The 20,995-nt window shown below is 43.7% G+C and overlaps 1 protein-coding gene across 11 annotated transcripts in view; it reads left to right on the top strand.

Annotated features, from left to right (window-relative positions):
- The window catches only part of LOC145344930 (DNA (cytosine-5)-methyltransferase 3A-like), a 505,928-nt gene that overhangs the window by 439,260 nt on the left and 45,673 nt on the right, over positions 1-20,995 (top strand). For all 11 annotated transcript variants that reach the window (XR_013887006.1, XR_013887007.1, XM_080192264.1 and 8 more), the window contains 2 exons: positions 1,839-1,987; positions 3,464-3,549. Coding sequence is in view for 9 of the 11 variants with exons in the window: in XM_080192264.1 (XP_080048390.1) it covers positions 1,839-1,987; positions 3,464-3,549 (235 nt within the window). In the remaining 2 variants the exon portion in view is untranslated. The remainder of the gene's footprint in view (positions 1-1,838; positions 1,988-3,463; positions 3,550-20,995) is intronic.

The following is a 20,995-nucleotide window of genomic DNA, read 5'->3' as shown; positions in this document are numbered from 1 at the left end:
TGCAGGGATGGGATATGGTGGGGGAAACAAGAGATAAATCTTTCTCACCATCAGCAGCTTGTAAACCAGGAATGACTGTGGGATGAGGAGAAATGAATGGCCTGTGAGAAAAAGGATTAGTTGTGAGGATACCAATATCATCTTTACACATGGTGCTCCAGTGATGGGGAGGACTGAATTTTCCATTGCTGTAGGGACATGCAGGTTCGATTGACCCTGCCAGTTAGCTCCTGTAGCATCAGTTTGGGTGAAGTGGCTGTCTTGTGTGAATAGCTGGAAGTGCATGCAATCTATGCTTTGTGAATGAGAATTGCAGTAATTAAGGTCCCGAATTTATCATCAAGTTGCGCCTGTTTTCAGGCACAAAAACTTGGTAAAGTTGGGCGTGAGGCAAGTAGGATGTCCACACCCACCACCACGCTAGTTCCCCCTTTACCAAAGGCTGAAAATGGCCACTGTCAGGCGAGCACCCGAAATGGGCACGATGGCCATTTAAATATATTTGCATGCATTAAATTGACTTAATGGACTGCATATCCAAACTTAGCAGCATTTCCCCCTTTACCACTGGTGTTCACTCATCCAGATTCAGCACAAAACAGACATGATCTGCAAAGGTGTGATTCGGCACTCCAGCTTCTGAGGAGGTAAGTTCCAAGCTTAGATGGCCCCACTCAGATCAGTGGGGTAGTTGGGGGGTGTCCACTGCCACTCTGCCTCTGAGTGAGGGGGAAGCGGGGTCCGCTGTCACTTTGGATGTAATGGGTGGGGAAGGGGGCAGAGGGCTGCAATTGATCAGGGTAGCAGGGAAGTGGGGGGATTAGGGGTTCATTAATGTTGTGGGAGTGGGGCAGTGTCAGTGGAGCCCAGGGGGAGGCATTATCCGGCCTGGGAGATATGTGGTAGGGGAGCATTTTTCTATCCTTTTTACTGCACATGCACAATTGGAGGCGCCGATTGGAGCTGCAGCATTTTGGGCACATTAAGCCGTGCCCATTCGCTTCTATAGCACCATTTAGAATCGCTGCTATTTTTTCAGGCATAGTGCGTATGGAGGCGCCTGAGAACGGGTCTAAAAGTCAGATCTAAAACACTCCCAGTTTCAAGACCACCCAGCACTTAGAATGAAAATGGTAAAATAGGGCCCTAAGTGTGTGAGGATGAGATAAAACATGTGAATGTTAAGTTTGAGTTGAGTTGTGAATGATAGAAATTGTTGAAAGATTAGTGATGGGGATGTGGTGGTGCATTGAGCAGTGTGGAGTCGAAATGCACAGTGCATTAGATGATATATTCACCAACCTTGACGACAGGTGTTTGGTCAATGAACTTTTAACAGCACTGAATCAAGGTCCTCGAAGCTGGATCATGGCATTGACCACCGCAGTTACCTGCTCCTACTGCCATCTACGAGTATGTCCAGAGATCCTTCCGACCTCCTGTGGATATATAACACCTCATGTCCTCTAATGGTATCTGCATCTCTTCAACCAAGGCCTCTAGTATAGCGTAGAAAATCTTGGAGTCTGCTCACTGCCATTGTTAGTCATTCCACCATTCAGTGTTCCTGTACTCATGAGCTCTTTTGCGGCTATCAGTGTGGGATTGTTTTAAGTGGTGCTGGTCTCTCACAATTGTTTGCATTCAACAGTGCGTTCAGTGCTGGCTGCAGACAGAAGTCATTTAAATGAGAAGTCAGCGCAGAGGTTGTGTCCTGCCTGTGTTGGATGCAGTTGAGATTGTTAATTGTGCATCATGCTTACTGTGCCTGTGTTTGGGTCTTATCCAGGTGTCCAGAAGGATAGCTTTCACTCTGTTATATCCTGTATATTTTACAGAGGGCACAGGCCGCCTGTTTTTTGAATTCTACCGTCTTCTCCATGAAACTAGGCCGAAAGAAGGAGACAATAGGCCGTTCTTCTGGCTGTTTGAAAATGTGGTGGCAATGGGAGTCAGTGACAAGAGGGACATCTCCCGTTTTCTAGAGGTAAGTTTCTTCAAAGCAAGAGGTCTAAACAGAAATGCTATTTCCCTAAACACTACCCCCACAGTCCTGAAAAAATACATAACAAATCATCAAATCAGAATTTCTATCAAAAAGTCAATTTGCGACATTTCTAGTCCATGGCTTTCATAATTTTCATGCCAATGGATCTGGATTATATTGCAAATCATTCATTATAAATGCACAATGATAAGGTTGGAGATCTAGTCTCTCTTGGGTATCTTGCATATGATGCTGCATTACAGAGTTAAGGGAGTGTCCCAGCTTCTCACCTTCTTAGCAATTGTATCGTCCTATAGAAAGACATTGAAGAGACAAATCAGAGGCAGAAAGAGTGGATATGATTTATTATCTGTGCTTTATGCAAATAGAAGGAATGATATTATTCATTTCTAAATATATTTTGTCAAATCTCAAGTCTTTTTCCATTGCCAGCATTCCATTGCTCGCATTCTGTTCCAATCAGAATGGATACATTCTAACTGTGATCTCATGATGATCTAAGATGTGTGAGGAATTGAAATCAGTTTCCTTATCTTTCTGAAGTCAAAAATCACCAAAGGAAAACAAGAATCAAAAAAACCGATCAAGCAAATAATAGCTGGAATGATCTATGGGCGTAGAAAAAGAAATACCATATAGCCAAAGAATCCCTACAGTGCAGAAGGAGGTCATTCAGCAAATTGAGTCTGCACCAACTCTGCAAAAGAGCCTCTGAGAATGTGTCTAATTAGATGGATTCGTGTTTCTTAGATGATTTCTTTATGTATCATTAGATAGGGAATAAAACTGCCCTCATTTTGCCAAGTTTTATTTATATTGGAATTGGATCATACAGGATAACTTGCATGCCAAGCAGTGGCAGCAACATGTGCTAGACAGAGCTAAGCAATCACACAAACAGTGGACCAGATCTAAGCTCTGCAGCCCTGTCACACAAACAGTCATGAATTGTAGTGGGCAACTAAACAACTTTCTCCTTTTGATATGCACTCATTAATATTCACTAAGCATTGTTTCAAGATTGTGATTCCATTTCCATCAATAGCCACTGCATTACATGACAGGAAAAGCCAGCAATGAAAATGGCAAGCTACAACTCTCTTCTGCCTGAGTTGATACTTAGCCACAAAATAAGAACATTTCTGTCAAGGGATAATGTTGTAAATTCACACTTCTGGCATTGACCTTTGTCAGCAAGGGGTGTTAGTTGGGAATGCAGGTGCATGCATCTTGTGATGGATTGAAAGTCACGGGGACAGCATGCCAGCATTCTCATTACATTCCAACTGACAAATCACAATGCACAAATTGATCCATGTCCTTGATAATTTTAAAGCAGATGATTGGGGAGTTGGGCTAGGGGAGTAGCATGACAGAAGATTCAATTCAAAATATAATATCATAATCCAGATTCATGAAATTAATAAACTCATCCTCCCCTCTTTTTTTTGCCAGTGTAATCCTGTGATGATAGATGCCAAGGAAGTCTCTGCTGCCCATCGAGCCCGTTACTTCTGGGGTAACCTTCCTGGTATGAACAGGTTGGTGAAAGAACGGTGTGGGACCCATACTGAGAATTAGCCAGTGGACAACATGACACAGTGAGACTCAGCAGAGTATTCTGCCAGCAAATATAGAACCTCTATAGAAATCCTTTGGCTCACCACCTGATTCTAGTCATTTTACCCCTTTGTTTCTCCCATGTAACTCCTTCCAGGAAGAAACATAATGTTGTCCAGCTTGTAGTGTTATTATATTGTGTTTGATTGACTAGATGCAAGATGAGGTATATTTGTCAATTTTTGCTGTTTCTGCAGAAGAACTCATTTCTACAATCTATCCCATCTGACCAAGAACTGGGGAGACTTGTAGTCAAATTGAAACGACTGCTCAGAAACTTGAAACTGGTGACTTGTCTTTTGGAGACAAACATCCCTTTATTATGCTGGAACTTAGCAATTCTAAAGTGCCAATGCTTTATTTTTAATTTTTATACTTAATTTTGTCCTTTTATATTCCCTTCCATTATATCTTATTCAACGTTCAATTCCAAAAGTACCGTGATGCAAGTATTACGTCATAGGTATGTTATTGGAAATAATTGAAGAAACCTTAAAATAAGCATATGTTGTGATCCTTCCTTGGGTTCATTACAAATAGCCTACTGTCTAATGATTTATTTATTATTAGTCACAAGTAAACACTGCAATGAAGTTACCGTGAAAATCCCCTCGTCGCCACATGTTCAGATATCCTGAGGGAGAACTTATCATGGCCAGTGCACCTAACCAGCATGTCTTTCAGACTGTGGAAGGAAACTGGAGCACCCCGAGGAAACCCACGCAGACATGGAGAATGCAGACTCCGCGCAGACAGTGACAGAAGCCAGGAATCAAACCTGGGTCCCTGGCACTGTGCAGCAGTAGGGCGAACTACTGTGCCACTGTGCCGCCCTTTAATGACTTACATTTAGTTCCATTTCTCATTCTCATCAGCTATACTTTAATCCCCTAGACTTGGCAACAGATTCAAAATAATGTCAGGAAATAGGGAATACTTTAGTTTATGAAAGAAAAGCTGATATTGCAGATGGTGTACATTGCTGACAGTAATAATAGAAAAGTCTGCTGCCTTCCTTTTTGCTGAAATAAAAATGCTGGCAGAAGAGTAACAAGATACAGATTGTGTGTGGGTGTGAGTTCTGTAATTCTGTATGGCCATTTGATCCACATAACAAGCTAATGGAACCACCAAATAAATACTCAAGCCCCAGATTTCAGCAGTAGTAGTGCGTTTTTGAGGACATTTCTGGTGTTGTCCACACTGAATGTCATAACAGGAGGAGTGTTGATGCAGATGTCGATGGGCCAGCTGCTTGAAGTAAACCTAATATGCAACTTATCAATCAGTGTATAATTTTGACTTGATACCAGTGCTGCTATTTTGGAGCTCAAAACTCAGCTGACATCATCCCTGAAACAAGCACAGCTGGACACATGTTTAGCAGCAGGAAGGGTCCCCTAATCCTACACTATTTAAAGGGAGCATCATGTCAGCTGACTGTTACTTACTGTCTCTTGCTATGATTTTGTAAAAGAATTTGTGTTTTAATAGAAATGTAGAAAGATTTGTGACACAGAACGAGATCATTAGAAGAGTTCTTTACAATTGCTAAAGTTTACAGGAAGTCATACAGCAGGTGTCCTTGTCCAAAATTCAAGGATTCTGCAGAAACCACTTGCTCCTAGCCATTGGGATGTGGCAGCAGGAGGATACACTCTCCCTAGACAGCAGTGTGACAGAGAGAAGAAGCAAAGATGACATGGAACAGGACCAACTGCTGGAAGAGGAAGGAAGAGGAGATCAACATGTGCTCTCAGTCAAAAGCCATATCTACACAGGGTGTTTAGTGAGCAATTTTCCTTCCTAAACTTTAACAACAGCTTACTAATTTAGTAAAACATCCCATGGCACTATACAGTCATTATGAAACACAATTTAACACTGAGTAGCATTGGAGATTCAGATGGCCTAAGGTTCCTAAAATTAGATTTTAAGGAGCTTCTTAAAGGGAGAACAGAGACATGGCCACCAATGCGGAGGTCAATGAATTTGAGGATGCTGACGAGACTGGAATTAGCAGTGTGCATCAATTTTAAGGATGGAGGGGATTACAAGATATGAAGGGGCAAACCCTGAAGGAAATTGAAAACAAGGATGAAAATTTTAAAATTGAGACGTTGCATTACCTGGGGCGACTGTAGGTTAACAAGCATAGGCTGGATGCCTGAGCGGGAACTAGCAAGTTAGGTCACAGGCTGCAGAATTTTGAATGACCTCAAGTTTGCAGAAGGTAGAACAAGGGAGACCAGCCGGAAAGGTATTTGAACAGTCAAGTGACTGATGGATGGGAGTTTCAGCAGCACCAGGTGAAAAGGATGGAGGTGGGGAACATTATAGAGGTGGAAATATGTGGTCTTAGTGATGGTGTAGATGTATTGTTGAAAGTTGACCTCATGATTAAATATTACACCAAGACTACAAACAGTTTGATTCAGCCTCCTCAAGACAGTTGCGTAGGATAGGGATGGAGTTGCTAACAGCAGAATTAAGTTTGTGCCATGAATCAAGATAGTGGGCATGATCTTACAAAATAAATTCAAAGGGCTGAATGAGCAAGAAAATGGGGAAGAGTGTTGCTGATTTTTTTTCAGCAAGCTGCAAGTCACAATCTTACAGCATCCAATGCAAAAAAAGAGCCTTGTTCTATTATTCATGTGGAGGGTGGGGAGGGGAAGCCTGAGCTCACCTGTGAAGTCAGGTGCAGAGTGTTTGGAGCACCATTGCACAGGCGCCCTGATCTCCCAGTGTAATGGAAGATCTCCTGCCATCCCTCCTCACTCCTCCTTGGACATTACTGTACCCCCCACTGATTGCTCCCTGTGCCAGTCCCTCAACCCTAGCCTGCCAATCACTCTCTGTGCCAACTCTAATCATGACATTAATGGTTAAATCGACACAAAGCCGATCACACTAGAAAAACAGGGCAAGGAAGATGAGATCAGTTTGCGCCTGCCGCAAAAGCCTCATGTTATCTTCGACCACGCAGCAGGCTGGAATAAATGCACCCAGTGACCAGTTTTCCCAATGTTTAGTTGGAGGAAATTTCTGCTCATTTAATTCTGGTGTTTGAACAAGCAGGCTGACAAGTTAAAGACAGCAGAGGGGTCAAAAGAGGTTAGGGTGAGGTAGAGCTGTGTATTGTCAGCATACGTATGAAAACTGACACTGTGTTTTCTATTCATGTTGCCAAGTGACAGCACGTTAGTGAAAAACAGGACGGACTAAGAATAGAATCCTTAGGGAACACCAGAGGTATCATTGAGGGTGAGCAAAGAGAAGCCATTTTAGGTAATTCTCTGGCTACAAGTGAACAGATAAGAATTGAACCACGCAAGTGCAGTTCCACCCAGATTGACGGACAGACCCAGTGGAGAGACTTTGGAGTGGTATTTTGTGGTTAATGTGCCAAAGGTAGCAGAACATTGTGAGGGATAAAGAGGGATATTTTACCTTAGAACATAGAACCCTAGAACCCTACAGTGCAGAAACAGGCCCTTCAGCCCGTCGAATCTGCACTGACCACAATCCCACCCAGGCCCTATCCCCATATCCCCACATATTTACCCACTAATCCCTCTAACCCACACATCCCAGGACACTAAGGGGCAATTTTAGCATGGCCAATCAACCTAACCTGCACATCTTTGGGCTGTTGGAGGAAACTGGAGCACCCGGAGGAAACCCATGCAGACACAAGGAAAATGTGCAAACTCCACATAGACAGTGACCTGAGCCGGGAATCAAACCCAGGTCGCTGGAGCTGTGAAGCAGCAGTGCTACCATGCCACCCCAACTGCGACCTTTGTCGCAGTTAGTTAGCATGTAGTTTTTTTATCTTAGTAAGAGCCATTTCATTACTTTGGTGGGAGTTGGAAAATGATTGGAGGGATGCAACCAGGAAGCTCCAAGACAAATGGGCATGGATTTGGGGGGCAACAGGAGAGGAAAGGGAGTTTGGAAATGGGTTGGTAGCTGGCAAGAATGGAGGGAATGGGTGGTGATGGCAGATTGATGGTGAGAGGAACAGTATTCAGATGAGAAATCTGTTTCCAATATCAGCTAATACAGGAGCTTTGTAGAAATAAGGTCCAGAGAGCCAGAAGTGGATTTCATTGTGAACTTGAGATCAGGGAGGACATGAAGGAGATAGAAGAGAATCAAGAGAAAGATGTGAGTTTTGGGGTTGAGGTGTGAGGAACCTCAGGTGAAGTTAGTTTGTTCCATTGGATTAGGAGAAGAGAGGCAAGTAACTGACCTTATGAACAGATGGTCACCTACTTTGTGACACGTGCATGAGCTGTTCACACTTATTATTGGAAGTGAGGTAGAATGCGCCATGTAGAGTGGTTTAAGATAAACGTTCATCGTGGAGTAGAGAAGCTGACTGTTCTGTTTGCTTGGAGAAACTTTGAATAGCGGGCAGTTTTAGGGATGGAATTACTCTTTGTGATCCAGAGAGATAAAACAGTTGTCCATAACAGACAGTCAAATCTGCATTCCTTAGACTTTAGGAATCAAAGTTGGAGGTGTACATCAAGGAATGACTAGAGTGAGTGAGAGTTATGATTTTAGTGGGGCCAAGATAATGTAGAGGATGACAGCAAATCAGTAGCTGCAGAAATGTCCTGATGGATTGTAGGCCAAAGATTAGATGGTTGGGAATTGAAAGTGAGCCTCAGAGCAGAGTAGGATGGCATTGCCAAAGTTGGTGAAGGTTATGATTGTAAATATTTATTCAGACTGGAGCAGGTGGGTAATGGCAACATCTCCCAGTTCACAACCCATTGTTGCACAAGAGAAGTTACTGAAGCTCTGCATCATAAGAGAGCTGACATACGCTCCATTTTCTCTTGCCAGAGAGAAGCAGGCAGAGCCTAGAGGACCCACTGTTGAATTGCACTATCTTGGCTTGGGCAGCAGGTCAGTGCTGGCAGGCTGGCTCGTAGCATGAATACTGCTGGAGTGGCAGTGGTTGAATATTGCTGGAGGGGCAGCGGTTGGAGGCCCAACATTGACATCTTAAGAGAGGACAACAGATTTGTGTTCCAGCAAGGCATTGCACTGAATCAAGGCAGTGCCTCAGTAAGCTTCGCAATCTATTGCAGCAGAAATTACTCAACATTGTTCAAGTCACTTTGAACACTGGGATCTGTAGCCATGATGGCAGCAACTTCAGCTTGTATGGCAGCAAGGTGGCCTTGCAAGACCTCAGTCTGAGCTTCCACTGCAGCACTCAGAAATTGCGTGGCTTCTGCTTGTGTTGCAATGGAAACTGAGACATCAATCATCAAGCACAGCATTATAGCTGGGACAAAAGTATTCTAATAGATTTAGCCATCCCTTCCATACTGGACTGGATGGGCTGCACTTTGTGCATGTTCCTTTGTCAGGTTGGTGTGAAGTCTTCCATACTCCTTGACAATACATCTAGGCCTGCAGTACAATAAACATTTCACTGTGCAGACCCATCGGCCTTCTTCTGTAGAGCACGATATTGAAGTGATCAATGGTGTTCTCTAGAGCAAAACCTATCTGCAATATCCCATCTGGTGAGCTTTGACCCCTGTCCTGAATGGAGGCCACCTGTACCCAATGTCTTACTGCATTGCCCCTTTATGATTTTCAAACATTCAACTGATTGGAAATTTTGAAGTTTGAAATGAGGCAGAACAAACTATTTGAAATGCAAAGCCACCGTCCAAAGTTAAGGTGAAAAAGCAGACAAGACTCGTGAAAAGGGACTATAGAGAACTGGGTAGGCAGCTGAGGAAGAGAAAAGCGAAGGTAGTAATCTCAGGATTGCTGCCTGTGCCACGGGAGAATGAGGGAAGAAATGAAATGAGGTGGAGGCTGAATGCGTGGCTGAGGGACTGGTGTAGAGGGCAGGGATTTCGGTTCCTAGATCACTGGGACCTCTTTAGGGATAGGTGGGACCTGTACAGCAAGGATGGGTGGCACTTAAATCCCAGGGGGACTAATATCTTGGCAGGAAGACTGGCTAAGGCTACCGGGGGGACTTTAAACTAGAAAGGATGGGGGGAGGGAATTGCGATGGGGAAACTGGGACGGAGGAGGTTAGCTCCCAGGTAGGGGAGGACCGCAGGCAGTATGGGGGGGAGGTTAGACAGGGGGTGGAGAAGGGAAATGCCCAGACTGAGGGGCTGAAGTGTATATATTTTAATGCAAGGAGTGTAGTGAATAAGGTAGATGAGCTTAGGGCGTGGATTGCTGCTTGGGATAGTGATGTGGTGGCCATTACGGAGACTTGGATGTCTCAGGGACAGGACTGGGTACTTCAGGTGCCAGGTTTCAGATGCTTCAGGAAGGACAGGGAGGATGGCAGAAGAGGTGGTGGAGTGGCACTGTTGATCAGGGACAGTGTCATGGCTGCAGAGAAAGAGGATGCCGTGGAGGGACTATCTACAGAGTCTCTGTGGGTGGAAGTTACAAACAGCAAAGGGTCGAAAACTTTGCTGGGTGTATTCTATAGGCCGCCCAATAGTGACAGGGAAGTTGAAGCGCAGATAGGGAAACAGATTCTGGAGAGATGTATTAATAACAGAGTTGTCGTGATGGGAGATTTCAATTTCCCAAACATCGACTGGAATATCCCTAGGGTAAGGGGTTTGGATGGGGAGGAGTTTGTTAGGTGTGTTCAGGAAGGTTTCCTGACACAGTATGTGGATAAGCCTACGAGGGGAGAGGCTGTACTTGACCTGGTACTGGCGAATGAACCAGGGCAGGTGATGGATCTCTCGGTAGGAGAGCATCTTGGGAATGGTGACCATAATTCTATCTCCTTCACAATTGCATTGGAACGAGATAGGATCAGGCAGGCTAGGAAGGTGTTTGTCTGGAGTAAGGGACTGGAAGGAGGCGTTCTTAGGGAAAAGTACCGAAGGAAGGTGGCGGATATTCAAGGAATGTTTGTCTGGAGCTATGCATGACAACGTTCCGATGAGACAAGGGGGTTTTGGTAGGTCGCGGGAACCGTGGTGCACGAAGGCTGTGTTGAACCTAGTCAGGAGGAAAGGGAAGGTGTACAAAAGGTTCAGGGAACTAGGAGAGGTTAAGGATCTTGAGGAGTATAAGGACTGTAGAAAGGAGCTTAAAAGGGAAATTAGGAGAGCCAGAAGGGGTCATGAGAAGACCTTGGCGGGTAAGATTAAGGAGAATCCCAAGGCCTTCTATAAATATGTGAAAGGTAAAAGGATGAGAAGAGAAGGGATAGGACCTATAAAAGGTGAAGGGGGAAAGGTCTGTGTGGAACCAGAAGAAATGGCAGAGGTGCTCAATGAGTACTTTGCCTCAGTATTCACGGTGGAAGCTGATCTGGGAGATTTTTGCTACGGATTTGCAGCAGATGGAAAAGATTGAGTTTGTGGATATTAAGATGGAGGATGTGTTAGAACTTTTGAATTCTATCAAGATAGATAAGTCGCCGGGACCAGATGGGATATACCCCAGGATACTGTGGGAGGCGAGGGAAGTGATTGCAGAGCCCCTGGCGATGATCTTTGCGTCGTCAATGGAGACGGGAGAGGTTCCGGAAGATTGGAGGATTGCGGATGTAGTCCCTATTTTCAAGAAAGGGAACAGAGATAGCCCGGGAAATTACCGACCGGTGAGTCTGACCTCAGTGGTTGGTAAGCTGATGGAGAGGCTTCTGAGGGACAAGATTTACGAGCATTTGGAGAGGTTTGACATGATCAGGAATAGTCAGCATGGATTTGTCAAGGGCAGGTCGTGCCTTACAAGCCTAGTTGAGTTCTTCGATAATGTGACTGAGCACATTGACGAAGGAAGTGCCGTGGACGTGGTGTACATGGACTTCAGCAAGGCGTTTGATAAGGTCCCCCATGCAAGACTTCTTGAGAAGGTGAGAGGGCATGGGATCCAAGGGCCTTTGGCCTTGTGGATCAAGAACTGGCTTGCCTGCAGAAGGCAGAGAGTGGTTGTGGATGGGTCTTTTTCTGAATGGAGGTCAATCACCAGTGGAGTGCCCCAGGGATCTGTTCTAGGACCCTTGCTGTTTGTCATTTTCATAAATGACCTGGATGAGGAAGTGGAGGGATGGGTAAGTAAGTTCGCTGATGACACGAAGGTCGGTGGTGTTGTGGATGGTCTGGAAGGATGTCAAAAGTTGCAGCAGGACATAAATAGGATGCAGGACTGGGCGGAGAAGTGGCAGATGGACTTCAACGCGGATAAATGCGTAGTCGTCCATTTTGGCAGAACCAACGGGATGAACGAGTACACTATCAAGGGCAGGAGTCTTAGTAGTGTTGAAGAGCAGAAGGATCTTGGGGTCCGGGTCCACAGGACTCTTAAATCGGCCTCACAGGTGGAAGAGGTGGTCAAGAGGGAGTATGGTGTACTGGCCTTCATTAATCGAGGGATTGAGTTTAGGAGTCGGGAGGTAATGCTGCAACTTTATAAGACCCTTGTCAGGCCTCATTTGGAGTACTGTGCGCAGTTCTGGTCGCCTCACTATAGGAAAGACGTAGAAGCTATTGAAAGGGTACAGAGGAGATTTACAAGGATGTTGCCTGGACTGGGAGGCATGCCTTATGAAGTTAGGTTGAGGGAGCTGGGTCTCTTTTCCCTGGAGAGACGAAGGTTGAGAGGCGACCTGATAGAGGTTTATAAAATGTTGAGAGGAATGGATAGGGTGGATTCTCAGAGGCTATTTCCCCGGGTTGAAATGGTCGCTACGAGAGGACACAGATTTAAGGTGCGGGGAGGAAAGTACAGAAGTGATGTTAGGGGTAAGTTTTTCACTCAGAGGGTGGTGAGTGAGTGGAATCGGCTGCCATCAGTGGTGGTGGAGGCGAACTCGCTGGGGTCTTTTAAAAGACTTCTGGATGAGTATATGGGGTTTTATGGGATTGGGGGTTATAGATAGGTGTTGATGTGATCGGCGCAACTGGTGGGCCGAAGGGCCTGTTTGTGCTGTAGTGTTCTATGTTCTATGTTCTAAGACACCCTCAGGGGAGTTTGAAGGAAGAGTAAGAATTCAAAGACCCATCAAAATGCGTCAGTGTCCAAAGAATTGACATTAAAATGCCAAGTGCTCAATATTGAAACAATGGCTGCCGGTTGGAAATATGTAATGGGTAAAGTATAGCAGGCCAGGTTGCAGCCAATGCTGGGAGATTGCTAGCAAAGTTTCAGCAGAAGAGAGCAGGCTGAAAGCTGGACTTCTCTCTTTCTTTCTCTCTTTCTCTTTTGGAACAAGTTCAATCTAGAACAATCTGGTTCAGTAGCCAGCACCGCCAGAAATTTACTAGCGAACCCAGATCTTGTAATAATTGGAATATCTTCTTAATCTGACCACATCCAGAAAAGCAGTTAATCAAAATTGGCTGTTATATTTAAAAATCTACACCTCAAGAGTCAGCAAAGAACATTTAATTGCACATTACTTTCACTGCTTAAATAGTTAAATACATTCTGATTTGGGAAAGGCATATCTTTGTGAAGGAGAAATTTAAACCTTTGTTGTGACCAACTGGATTGAGGAGATTAACTAGAGGGAAGCCAATGTATTCCTTGTCACTTGGTCTTAACAACATTCAGATTCTATCTCTAAGGTAGACTGTAAATTATGCACAATGTCAGTATTTGAACTAATGACTATTTGTATGAGAGCAACAGTGTTTCTTCTTCATCACTACCTTTCTGTTTTTCCATCACTTTCTCTTCTGCCACCTCCAGGACAGGTTTCAGTTCTTTGGTGCCCGGTAAAAGAAAGGCACAAGGGTAGAATTATTGCATGTATGGTTCACCCTTGTCTTATTAGTCAGTTGTTTAGAGGTTTATGTTTTGGAGTACACCTGGATTCCTTTTCATGTTGGCTGCCCATTTTAAGAATGAACTCATTGCTCCTGAAATGATGCCGTAGGCTACTTTTGTGCTATTGCTTAACATAGTCCTTTTACCATTAAATTTAAGGCAGAATTGATTTGTTTAAGATAATGATTTCATGCCTCCTTATAAATGAAAATAAGAAATAATGTTTTTAATCAGAGCAGAAATAGTCCATTCGGTACTTCTGGCCTCCTCCACAATTTGGTAAGATCATGACCGATCTCATTGTGGTTTCTACTCATGGCAACTCTATTTGCCTACCTACCTTCTATAACTGTTGATCCAGCTTCTTGTCTGGGGTCAAGAATTAAAATGATTAACAATCTTCTGAGAAAAGAAATTCCTTCTCATCTCTGTCTTAAATGGGAGACCCCTTATTCTAAAACTCTGCCTCCCTAGTTCTTGATTGTCCAGGATACAAAACATCTTCTCAGCATCTACCCTGCAAGCTCAAAGTGGACAACCTCACATTTTCTCACATTGTTCTCCATCTGCCAAATTTTAGCCTACTTGCTTAACCTATTTATATTCCTATGCAAACTCTCGTGTCCTCCTCACAACTCGCTCTCAAACCATCTTTTGTATCATCAACCAATTTGGTGATAACACATTCAGTTCCTTCAGCCATGTCATTAATATAGATTGTAAATGGCTGAGACCACAGCACTAATCCCTCTGGAACCTAACAAGTTAAAGTTTGCAAAGCTGAAAGCGACCCATGTATCTCAACTTTCAGTTTCCTGTTAGTTAGCCGATTCTCTATTCAATGCTAATATATTGCCCCAACACCATTAACTTTTGTGTCGTAATCTTTTTATATGGCATCTTTTAAAATGCCTTTTGAAAATCCAAGTATCTAACATTTACTGGTTCCCTTTTATCCACCCTGCATGTTATATCTTCAAAAAACTTTAATAAATATGTCAAACGTGATTTCTTTTTCATTAATTCATGTTGACTCTGTTTGATTCTACTATGATTTTCCAAATTACCTGCTACTACTTCCTTAATAATGGATCTAGCATTTTCAAATGAAAAAGACAGGCTAATTGGCCAGTAGTTTCCTGTTATCTGTTTCCTTCCTTTCTTGAATAGGGGGCATTTCATTTGCAGTTTCCAAATTTGCTGAATCTTACCAGAATCTAGAAAAGTTTGGAACATTTAAACTAATGTGTCCAGTATATCTGCCGGCATTCCTTTTAAGACCCGAGGATGCAGGCCATCAAGTCCAAGGAATTTGCCAGTCTTTCATCCCATTATCTTTCTTAATACTTTTCTCTGGTGAAAGTGATTGTTTTAAGTTCTTTGATGCCTTTCGCTCATTGACTTTTTACCATTCTTGGGAAACTTTTATTGTCTTCTGCTGTGAAGACAAATACAACATATTTGTTCAAAGTCTTTGCATTTCCATGTTTCCCATTATTATTGACCTATCTCATCCTCTAAGAAGATTCCTCCATGTCATCCTGTATGGTTATTTCATCTACTCGCTTCCTTTTCGTGTACTTATATAAGCTCTTACTATTTGTTTTTTATATTTCTTGCTGGTTTACTCTCATTCAAGTATCTTAAATTTTGTCATCCCATGCTAGCTTCTATTTTTTTCCCAATTAATCTTTGCAGACTTGCATTGATTCTTCCATCCTTTACTACCATTAATCTTTGCAGACTTGCATTGATTCTTCCATCCTTAACCATGGACAGTTCATCTTTCTTGTAGAGGCAGTCATTCTCAGTGGAATATGTTTTTACTGAGAGTTATGAAAGAACCTCTTAAATACCTGTCCCTACCTATCTACCATCTTACCCATTAAAATATTTTCCCAGTCTACCTTAGCCAATTCTATCTTCATACCTTTGTAATTGTCCTTATTTAAGTTTAAGACTCTAGTTTCTGATCTGGCTTTCTTATCCATAAACTAAATGTGAAATCCTGACATGTCATGATCACTCTACCCTTGAGAATCCTTTACTACGAGATTATTACTTGACGCCGGTAATGGGGAAAACATTGGAATTTGATATAAATACTGTTAATACTGGACACTTGATATGATTGGGCAAAGTCAACTTGCATTTATGAACGGGAAATCATATTTGACAAATGAGCTGGAGTTTTTGAGGATGTTACCTGGAGCAGAGATAGAGTCAGTCATTGTGATGTATTTGGCTTTTCAGAAAGCTTTTGATAAGGTCCCATACAGGAAGTTAGCAAACAAAATTAGACCACATGGGATGGGGATAATATACTGGTATGGCCTGCCATCGTGAAAATGACCTGTTTATTCCTACTGTATGTTTTCTGTCTGTTAACCAATTCTAGTGGAGTACCGTAAAGATCTGTGCCATCTACAGCTGTTCTCAATCCAAATAAATGATTTGGAGGAGAGGATCTAATATCATTTTTCAAACTTTCTGACATAAGGAGGATGCAAGGAGGCTTCATGGGAATTTGGACAGGCTAAGGGAGTTGGCACAACATAGCAGATGGAATATAATGTAACTAAGTATGAAGTTAACCATTTTGCTAGAAAAAAGCAGAAAGGCAGAGTACTACTTAAATGATGAGATGTTGGGAAGTGTTGATGCCCGAAGAGATCTGGGTGTCCTTGCTCATGAGTCACTGAAAGTTAACCTACAGGTGCAGCAAACAAATAGGAAGGCAAACAGTATGTTGGCCTTCATCACAAAGGGATTTGTGTGCAGGAGTAAAGATGCCTTACTGTAACTGTATAGAGCCTTGGTGAGACCACACCCTGGGGTATTGTGTACAGTTTTGGTCTTCTTATCGAAGGAAGGATACACATGCCATAGAGGGAGTGCCAACAAAAGATCACCAGACTAATCTCTGAGTTGGCAAGATCGTCTTGTAAGGAGAGATCGAGGAGACTGGTTCTGTATTAAGTTGAGTTTCGAAGAATGAGATGATCTCATTCACAAAACTCACAAAATTCTTGCAGAGGGTAGATGTAGATAGGATGTCTCCCCTGACTGGTGAGTCTGGAACAGTTTCTTAAAAAGGGGCAGGCTGTTTGGGTGAGGAGGAATTGTTTCACTCAGGGTGGTAAATCTTTGGAATTCTCTAACCCAGAGGGCTGTGGAAACTCAATCACTGAGCACATTCAAGACAAAATTCAATAGATTTCTGGATACTAGTGACGTCAAGGGATACAGAGATATTGGGGGAAAAATGATGTTAAAGTAGATGATCAGTCAGGATTTGTCTGAATAGCGGGATCAAGCACAACGGGACAAATGGCCTAATCTTGTTCCTATGTTCCGATATACAAGAGCACATTCTTTTTGCCTTAAAGGACCACTTTGGCTAAGATCAACCCAAGATGAGGGTCGTTGCCTTGGCTTGCGTGCTTTAATCTTGATGGTCTTTCTTGAATTGGATTCACTTGGATTTTGAATTTGGCTTTTGGAGCAAGCAAGGAATGGATTTGGATATGCCTGGTCCACTCTGAGCATGGCTATGTAACTTTAAGAATGAAATAAAAAATTTAATAGTAAAAGCATCTGGCTGGAAAAAATCACAGCTTTAGCTTTTCCGTTTAGCTTACTGAAGATCAAAGTCTCCTGCTTCAACACGTAGCCTGGTGCAGTAATGATGTACCTGCATGAATTAGAGCTACAGCCATCAACAGAAGTGAGAAGAAAATCTGTTAGGGAGAGAGCTGCTGAAAGTTGGATTTCTGGAAAGCCTGAATGCCATTTAAGGAGAAGGAACTAGTCAGTGAACAGGGTAAAAATCTCTATGAATGTGAGGAGAGTACCTCTAAAATAAACAGTGGCAGTGGGGATGAGGATATTGCTTGAATTTAGCAGACTGATAGTGTGATTAGCTATAATTGAATATGGAGGGACTAAAATGTTGTTTAATTTTTCTAATTTTAATGAATTGTGAAATTGTGAAACTTCCAGAGTTTGACGAGGTCCCTATATTGCATTTCACAGAGAGCCACACACAGCTGCATCAAGAAAGTCACCTCTGTCATTTTCAAGAGTACTGGTGACTTAATAAAATTTTACACAGTTGAAGGCAACCAGGCTGAGTGATCCATAGGATTTGTCGCAACAGCAGAATATACATGACTGCAGGGGCTCATCAACTGTACACAAGTTATAGAGTCATAAAGGTCTGCAGCATGGAAGCAGGCCCTTCGGCCCAATTTGTCCATGCTGCCCTTTTTTTTAAATCCTAAGATAATCCCAATTGCCCGCATTTGGCCCATATCCCTCTATACCCATCTTACCCAGGTAACTATCTAAATGCTTTTTAAAAGACAAAATTGTACCCACCTCTACTACTACCTCTGGCAGCTTGTTCCTGACACTCCCCACCCTCTGTGTGAAAAAATTGCCTCTCTGGACACTTTTATATCTCTCCCCTCTCACCTTAAACCTATGCCCTCTAGTTTTAGACTCCCCTATCTTTGGAAAAAGATATTGACTATCTACCTTATCCATGCCCCTCATTATTTTATGGGCCCCTATAAGGTCACCCTTCAGCCTCCTACGCTCCAGAGAAAAAAGTCCCAGTCTATCCAGCCTTTCCTTATAACTCAAACTATCAAGTCCCAGCAGCATCCTAGTAAATCTTTTCTGCACTCTTTCTAGTTTAATAATATCCTTTCTATAATAGGGTGACTAGAACTGCACACAATATTCCAAATGCGGCCTTACCAATGTCTTGTACAACTTCAACAAGACGTCGCAACTCTTGCATTCAGTGTTCTGACCGATGAAACCAAGCATGCCGAATGGCTTCTTCACCACTCTGTCTACCTGTGACTCCACTTTCAAGGAGCTATGAACCTGTACCCCTAGATCTCTTTGTTCTGTAACTCTCCCCAACGCCCTACCATTAACTGAGTAAGTCCTGCCCTGATTCAGTTTACCTCGCATTTGTCTAAATTAATCTCCATTTGCCATTCGTCGGCCCACTGGCCCAATTGATCAAGATCCCATTGCAATCGGAGATAACTTTCTTCACTGTCCACTATGCCACCAATGTTGTTGTCATCAACACACTCTCTGACCAGCCAGCTGCTTTCAGAATCTAGAGATTTAACTCTTCAAAAGTCCAAATGCTGTATGATCTCCATTTACCTACCCTTCCCCTGACTGCCCAGCTGCCCCCCAACAGCCTGCCTCTCCCCCACTAACCAACCAACCCCTAACTGACCAAACAACCCCTAATTGACCAATCAACCGCTAACTGATCAGCCATCCTCCGATTTCCCAAACCTCCCCATGACGGCCTGACCTCCCCTACCACTGAGTGCCTGACCTTGCCCCAACTGACCAACCAACCTTTAACTGACCAGCCACCCAACATAGAACAAAGAAAATTACAGTACAGGAACAGGCCCTTCGGCCCTCCAAGCCTGCACCGACCATGCTGCCCAACTTAACTAAAACCCCCGACCTTTCCAGGGACTATATCCCTCTATTCCCATCTCATTCTTGTATTTGTCAAAACACCCCTTAAAAGTCACCACCGTATCTGCTCCCACTACCTCCCCTGGCAAAGAGTTCCAGGCACCCACCACTCCCTGTATAAAAAATTTGGCTCATACATCTCTTTTAAACCTTGCCCTTCGCACCTTAAACCTATGCCCCCTCGTAATTCACTCTTCCACCCTGGGAAAAAAGCTTCTGACTATCCACTCTGTCCATGCCTCTCATTATCTTGTAGACTTCTATCTGGTCTCCCCTCAATGTCCGTTGCTCCAGTGAGAACAAACCAAGTTTCTCTCACCTCTTCTCGTAGCTAATGCCCTCCATACCAGGCACCATCCTGACAAATCTTTTCTGTACCCTCTCCGAAGCCTCACATCGTTCTGGTAGTGTGGCAACCAGAATTGAACACTATATTCCAAGCGCAGCCTAACTAAGGTTCTATAAAACTGCAACATGACTTGCCAATTTTTAAACTCAGTACCCTGGCCGATGAAGGCAAGCATGCCGTATGTCTTCTTGACTACCTTCTCCACCTGCATTGCAACTTTCAGCGATCTGTACACCCAGATCCTTTTACCTATCAATATTGTATATTTTCTATCTGTATTAGCCCTTCCAAAATGCATTACCCCCCGACTGCCCAAACCTCCCCCCAACTGCCTGACCCTCTCACGCTGAGTGCCCGACCACAACCTTCCCAACAGACTAACCAACTCCTGACTGTCCAACCTTTCCTTTAACTGACCAAACATCCCCCCACTGCCTCACACCTAACCAACTGCCTGACTTCACCTCCCAATTGCCCAACCCACTCCCCACTGACTGCCCGACCCTGTCCCCTGAGTGTCCGGCCCTGTCCAATTTCATCCACCCAACTATCCAGCCTCCCCACAACTACTCGACCCTCAGTCCTGTGACTATTTGATCTACCTCCCCAATTAACCCCCAACTGCCCAATGTCCACTGACTGCCTGGTCCCCCCCTAAAAGCCCTCCCCTGTGACTGCCCCCATCTTCCCCAATTATCCAAACCCCTTGCCTGTCCAGTTCCTCCCCCAAACTTAGTTTACAGACCTACCTTCTCCCTGGCTTGAAAGTGGCTGGACCTTTGTGGTAGCATTCTCTTTAGCTCCTAGCAACGGGTTCAGTGGCATGGGGGAGAATTCAGCAAGGGACCCAAAAAGCAGATTTATGCCAGTGAAAATTTCCAACGGGATCTTCCGATGGTGCCTGCCATGGCAGATCAGGAAATGCAATGGAGGCCAACGTAAAACGCTTTTGCATCCTGTAATGGGATGCAGATGAAGGTCCAACCATCTATGCCCAATTCTGTGTGATGCCAGCAGGAAAAATGCCAGTGCAAAACAGTTTTGGAACTACATTGTGTGCAGATGTCAGGACTCACCTGAACAATTCTTGGGCTGCTACTGGAGTTCAGGATGGAGGCCACTGGCAAACCTGTCTCAGAATGTCACAAGGGATCCAACTTCTTTCATCAATAGCGGGTCAGTGAAGTTAGGCACTGAAATGAACTGCACACCCTCAGGCCGAGTGGCCATGCAATGGAAAATGGTGCAAAACCCCCTGGGTGCATATGGAGACAGTCTCCGCAGCGGGAAATATTCCATGTTTCTGCACCGCAGATTAGTTTTAAATAGTGCTGCTAGCCTCACTCAAACTGGGACCCCTTGCTGAGGTGTGCTTCCCTTGAGCAGCATGCTTATTGCTGGGCTGCATGCGACTGTTATTTAAGTTAGAAAGCCTGTCTGCATTAGATTGAACGGGACCAGGTAATTTGAATTTTGGTTCCCCTGTGTCTGTCTGCATTATCATATTTAATAGCTCTATCATTGATTCTCCAGGCAATGTATTTTATTCTGAATAATTTAAGGCAATCAAAGAGGGATCCAATACTCTGAATCTCACTTTTAACTTCATTTATCCTGCACCTGATCTTTGATTTAAGTGGAGGTGAGGGAAGTGTGCTACCTTTAAAATATAAAATCATTAGGTAATATGTAATTGT

Source organism: Carcharhinus amblyrhynchos, chromosome 7, assembly GCF_965287045.1.
Source record: "Carcharhinus amblyrhynchos chromosome 7, sCarAmb.v2.hapA, whole genome shotgun sequence".
NCBI lineage: Eukaryota > Metazoa > Chordata > Chondrichthyes > Carcharhiniformes > Carcharhinidae > Carcharhinus > Carcharhinus amblyrhynchos.
This window is presented reverse-complemented; position numbering and strand designations above follow the sequence as displayed.